This window comes from Pelophylax lessonae (assembly GCF_965119305.1).
Source record: "Pelophylax lessonae genome assembly, chromosome: 5".
NCBI lineage: Eukaryota > Metazoa > Chordata > Amphibia > Anura > Ranidae > Pelophylax > Pelophylax lessonae.
In genome coordinates, this window is record NC_138772.1 from 384,642,044 (window position 1) to 384,648,043 (window position 6,000).

The following is a 6,000-nucleotide window of genomic DNA, read 5'->3' on the forward strand; positions in this document are numbered from 1 at the left end:
GCACCGATGGTTTCACTGATGGTGGTCCTGCAATCCTTAGTGTCCAAGGAGGAAGTGTCCCCCGCCTTCCCCTGCTCAGTCTGTCTCATCTCATTCTGAGCCTGATGCGGCCAGTCCAGGAGGGGCTTAATATCACACCCTCAGATCCATCCGATAGTGAGAATGATTCCTCCATGGTCACAGCAGTGAATTAAAAAGCACTGGTAGACGCACTTGTCACTGCAGTGCGTGAGACTTTAAAAATGGAGGATGCCGCTTATGTAGCCACGGACGTGGCTGTGTCGTTTGGTACGCATAAGTCACCTCACACTCCAAAGGTGTTTCCTTATGTGCCCTATTTTGACAGGTTTCCCTGTAAGGAATGGGAACAACCAAGATTACCCTTGGTGGTCCCCAAACATTTTGCTGTATGTTACGCTTTTAAGGAAGCACTTTTAAAAAAATGGACTAGTCCGCCAGTGATCCCTCCTGTTTCCAGGTTGAACAAAGCTACCATGATACCCTGGATGACATCAAGGGTATCACGAAGAGGGGAAGAGTACCTTCCTGCCATAGTCTAGAAAAGGGAAGGAGCCTCATCGCAGATGGGGGGCCCCCCTCCTCGGCACATAGAAAATTATTTCATGCTTCTGGGGTAGAGAATAAGGGAAAGATCTTTCAAATCTTCCCCGGGAGGTTCTTTGGTCTGGTAAGCCTAGAGCTAGCTTCTGCGAACCCGCAGATAAGATCCCTTCAGCAGCATGAAGGTCTGCCCTCTCCCATTATTGGGGTGGGGGGACATCTTTGCTGGTTTCCGGCCTCCTGGACCTCCTTCATAAGCGTCAAGGGGAATCTACAAAATGATTCTTCTGGGGGTACCCAGAAAGGGGGACAAAGCTTGTCCGTTTCAGGTTTTTTAGGTCCGAGACGTCTTGTGCCGATTTAATCCCTGCAAAGGTTCAGTGATGTCCGAACTACCTAAGGTCCCCTCTATCCATGTCCCTATCCCAGGAAATTGATTACCTAGGTCTGATTCCAATTCCGACCAGGGTTAGTCCTTCCTTTGGGCAAACTTCAGGAACCACAGGCTGTGATACACTGGCTGCTGTCACACAGATAGTTCTCTCTCCCATTTTGCATAGAGGTTCTGAGTCTGGTGGTATCCACCTTTTTAAGACAGTTCTGTTTGTACAGTCCTACATGCAGCTCCTTTAGCAGGTTTGGCTCCACAGGAGGATACCGAGGTTTGTGGCGAGATCACTGGTTCCTCAGGCAGACGCCGCATGGAAACAAAAGGGCCACGGTAAGGCCAGTATCATCCTCAGCTCAGGCTTTTTCCGAAATACCTGCAAGGAATCAAGGGTGAGGATCTTCCAATCAGTCTGGTGGCCATAAACATCCCTCTTGGTGCTTCCTCTGAGAGAAGACCAGTTGTCCCAAGGGCTGATCTACCATCCTGCTTTACAGTCGCTGGTTTTAATGGCTTGGCTATTGAAAGCCAGGTACTGAGGGATGGAGGGTCTGCCTGGATGAGTGATCCTTACTATGGTGAAGATGAGGAAGTAGCCTTCCAGCAAGATACACCATCGTACTTGGAAAGCGTACATTTCTTGGTGTGAGTCGATTGGCACTCAATCCTTTTCTGTGGCTCAGATCTTAACCTATTTTCAACAGGGCGTTGATCAGAAGTTGGCCTTGAGTACCATCAAGGGCCAGGTGTCTGCCTTGGCAATCTTCTTTCAGTGACCCCTATATGGAGTTCTGATACTTGAGAAGGGGGGGAGGGGTTATATTACCAAGCTGAGGATGGGAGTAGCCAGGTGTTTGTGTTCTGCTCCTGGAGGTTATGATTTATGGAGTGCTTTGTCCATCAAGCTCAGAGAAATGGATTTTACGCCAAGTACAAAAATCACAATTTTTCGTTAGATTAATTACTTATTACAGTTTTCTGTTTTTTTCTTTCCAGAATACTTTTTGACTGCTGCCAATTCACATCAGGAAGCTGTGGAGCAGACAATTGTGGCTTTACAGATGGATTATGATAATGATGTGAAGTATTTTGCCAGTATACACCCTGCTAACACCAAACTCGCTGATGATGCCATGAGCACCGCATCCTCCACCTACTAATAAAGGCCGCCTAGAACTCTAACCCAAGACAGTGTTGTCCAGGGCCTTTGAAATGTTTTCCTGTTCTACGTTAGTAGGGAGGAGGAACGACAAACTCTCAGAGGATTGCCACCAAAGCCTTAAATCTTCTGTCTTCCTAAGATGTCAAACTTGAACTCAATGACGAATAACTTCTATCTACTAGAGGGGAAGATTGTAGCCTACATTGCCCTGTTAAAACCCAGAGGTTCACTTCCTACATCTTTCACTGCAGGAGCTAGTAAAGTGATGGCATATGGAGAACTGTACGTGCTGTGCCATAACGCATTTTCTGACGCTGGAGCCTATATAATGGATGGGAAGTAAAGTGGTTTGTCTTATGCAGTAGCACTGTTTTAGTATCCACGGACCATGCCCTACAGTGAATTTTGTCCATAACACTGTTCCTTACCATTGTAGAAATTTCCAGTATTATTTGCAAAGGGTTTTTATTAAAAATGTATTCCCCCATCATTTTCTTAACATATATGAATAGTTTCCTTTCAGGAGGTGTGTGTTAAATGAGAAAAAGGGTAACATTCCTTTTTTTCTTTCTTAAGGGCTCCCTGCTAACACTACACTATAATCTGATTTTAATCCTTAAATGCAGCATATTGCTGTAATTAGGAAGGCAACATTGCTGTTAAGTACCTCTGTTCTAATTAGTTTTCATGCTGGTCATGGCCTAAAGAAAATGTATTAGTTCATGTACTTCAAGTCAAGTTTGTTTTTTAACTTGAAAATGATCAGATGTGAGGTGCATCACTATTGGTCTTCATGTAAATGTACATATCTGCCTGCACTCCCTGGAGTGCTGCAGTCTTTAATCATGCTGTTTAAAGCTCTGTTGTAATACAAGTTTATCTGCTTGTCTGAATAAAATGTATTAATACGTTTCAAGAAATTTCGTCTGACCTCATTTTTAAATCTATGTTCAATATTACAGGTACAAGTATATGAAAGGTAAGTACACCTTTCTAACAAGTCCTAAGGTTCAGATATCACAAATCCTGCAACAGGCATGACTTTTAATATAAAATGTTACTGTGGTGAGTGTTAATAAAAAAAAAAAAAAAGTTTGATTTCATTATCATATGCAAATGTAATTTTATACAGAATATGGTTAACATACCTTGGTCATCTGGTAAGCGACAATAGGTGAATGAGACTGCAACATTATCATAATTAATTCAACAAACAACAAGCCCAAAACATAGCCGAATACAAATTCCTAGAAGTGTGAACACACTCCACCTCTAAACAGATGAAGGCAGAAGACATAGGCCCTCAGACAGCCCATCTCCATTTTCAACACACCTTATTATAACTTAACCACTTACCGCAAAGTGACGTAGGGCTACATCGGCAAACTTTGCGGTGTTATACCGGGCTGATGCCTCTAGCTAGAGGCACCATCCCGGTACTGTGGTTTACAGCAGACGGTCGGCTTTCTGTCGGTAATGACCGATGTGGCTCGGAAGCCTCTCAATCGTTACCTGGGTGAGCGGGAGGGGACGCCCTCCCGCCGCCTTCCGCGACTTTGCTCGGGGCTCCCGTCCCACTGGGAGCCCCAAGCACCCCGCCGGCTGGACGGAGTCCCGATCTAAGCCGGAAGCTTCGATCGGGTCTCCGATGACGTAACCTGGAGGCGGCGTCCATGACATCACTTCCGGGTTACTCTGCTGCAAAAGGCGGCAGATTTAAAAAAACGGCTGTATGCAAAAACGCAGTTTTTGGCGTTTTGCATGCATGAAAGTGTAGTGGAGGGGTCTAGGGTCTTTTAGACCCTCGATCCCTCCACAAAGAGTACCTGTCACTGCATATTGGTGTCACAAGGGATGTTTACATTGTAGTTTGTCGCCATTCCACGGGTGTGCGTAATTTTAAACTGTAACATGTTGGGTATCTATTTACTCGGCGTGACATCATCTTTCACAATATACACAATAAAAATGGGTTAACTTTACTGTTTAGAATTTTTTAAATGCAGTGAAATGTGATTTTTCTGAATTTTTCCAAGAAAATGGCGTTTTAAAGACTGCTGCGCAAATACCGTGTGACAAAAAATATTGCAATGACCGACATTTTATTCTCCAGAGTCTTTGCTAAAAAAAAAAAAATATATATATATATATATATATATATATATATATTGACAGACGTAGTCCTCCTTGATTAATATCAACTCGGGTTATACTGCCCTCTACAGGAGTAGGACTAGACAGGAAAGAAAACGTGCAGGCCATAGCTCCGCGCTGGGTCGGCCGCGACATAGTCCCACTGGACGGGGACTGACCCTGCGAGTTAAACGTCTCGCCTGGACGCCAATGACCATGAGTCACGGCGTCCGTATTGGTCGACAGCCCCCCCACCCCGGTGGAGAGGGGTTCTGTCAGGAGTTGGCGCCCGCCTGGTTCCGGTATGGTGAGTAGAATGTTCCCCCTCTCCCCCTGTCGGGTTTGTTGGTGGACGCGGGCCCCTCTCTGGGATGGTCGGACACTCAGTTTCTGGGTCTCCCCTCTATCCTATAACAGGTCACAGATCCCCCAATTTGAGTGTGATTTTTGTGAATAGAAACCAGGAGGCTTGGTTTGGGAGCTGACTATCTAAAGTCACTATATGACTGTAAGGGTGACTGAAGTCAGTGGCAGACTACTAAAAGGCATTACTATTGAGGTATAGAGGTATCCTACCTGTCTAGTGTGTACACAGACCGATGCCTATGCCTGAGTTACTGCAGCCACAGATCGCCATCCCTCCAGAAAGCCGGTCACTTCCACAGGCCGCACAGCCTCCCGCAGGCCGAGGACACCTCCCGCAGGCCGAGGCACTTCCGCAGGCCGCACAGGCCGAATGCACACATCCCGCAGGCCGCTGCTAACTTGCAAGCCGCCGCTATCCTACACAGGCCGCCACCATTTTCCTGCAGATCGCACAAGGCCACCATATTGGCGTAGCCTCGTGTCTCCAGCATGGGGGCGGCCATGTTTGAGGTGACCAAACACCTCGTGGAGTAATTGGGAGGCGCCGGGAGGCGTGTAAAGGGGCGGAGCCGCCTCCTTGGCCCAGGGAAAGCAAGCCAAAGACTTGCTGGAAGCAGGTTGATAAGAAACTTCTGTGCATCAGGTGAGCCTTGGGGTCTCTCTCTCTCTCTTTCTGAGGGGTCCAAGCAGGTAGACTGAGGGGCGCTACTGCGCTGCGGGACTAAGTTAAAAAAAAAAAAAAAGATGTTTTCTCTATCGCTCATTGACAGACGTAGTCCTCGGTGATACAGCACCTTCGGGTTATGTTGCCTCCACAGGAGCAGGACTAGACAGGAAATAAAAATGCTCTGGCCACACCCCAGGGGCAGTCCCCGAGGGTATATCCTCTCTCTCTCCGCCACAGCAAATCAGTTTTTTTCTGTCTAGTCAGGAGTAAGGACCTAGATACCTTGCTGGGATCTTCGGTCCTGGCAGGATTTTTTTTCTTAAAAAGATTTTTTAGACAGCTTTTTTTCTCCAGTGTTCCTGTGAGATCTTCAAGCAAGAAAGCTGAACTGGGCGACGGGCTGGATGTTGAGATCCGGTGGTCACCCCAGTTCAGCCTACGAGCGCGTGCAGGCCATAGCTCCGCGCTGGGTCGGCCGCGACATAGTCCCACTGGAGGGACTGACCCCGCGAGTTAAACGTCTCGCTGAAACGCCAAGGACCATGAGTCACGGCGTCCGTATTGGTCGACAGCCCTCCCGCCCCGGTGGAGAGGGGTACTGTCAGGAGTTGGTGCCCGTCTGGTTCCGGTATGGTGAGTAGCATGTTCCCCCTTTTCCCCTGACGGGTCTTGTGGCGAACGCGGGCCCCTCTCTGTATGGTAAGGATGAGTTCCCCTCTATCC

General features: G+C 47.4%; 1 protein-coding gene across 3 annotated transcripts in view; it reads left to right on the top strand.

Annotated features, from left to right (window-relative positions):
* PPP4R1 (protein phosphatase 4 regulatory subunit 1) overlaps positions 1 to 2,175 on the top strand; it is a 180,903-nt gene extending 178,728 nt beyond the window's left edge. For all 3 annotated transcript variants that reach the window (XM_082259519.1, XM_082259520.1, XM_082259521.1), the window contains exon 20: positions 1,946 to 2,175. In XM_082259519.1, coding sequence (XP_082115645.1) covers positions 1,946 to 2,109 — 164 coding nt within the window. In that variant the 3' untranslated portion in view covers positions 2,110 to 2,175. The remainder of the gene's footprint in view (positions 1 to 1,945) is intronic.
* The last annotated feature ends 3,825 nt before the right edge of the window (positions 2,176 to 6,000 follow it).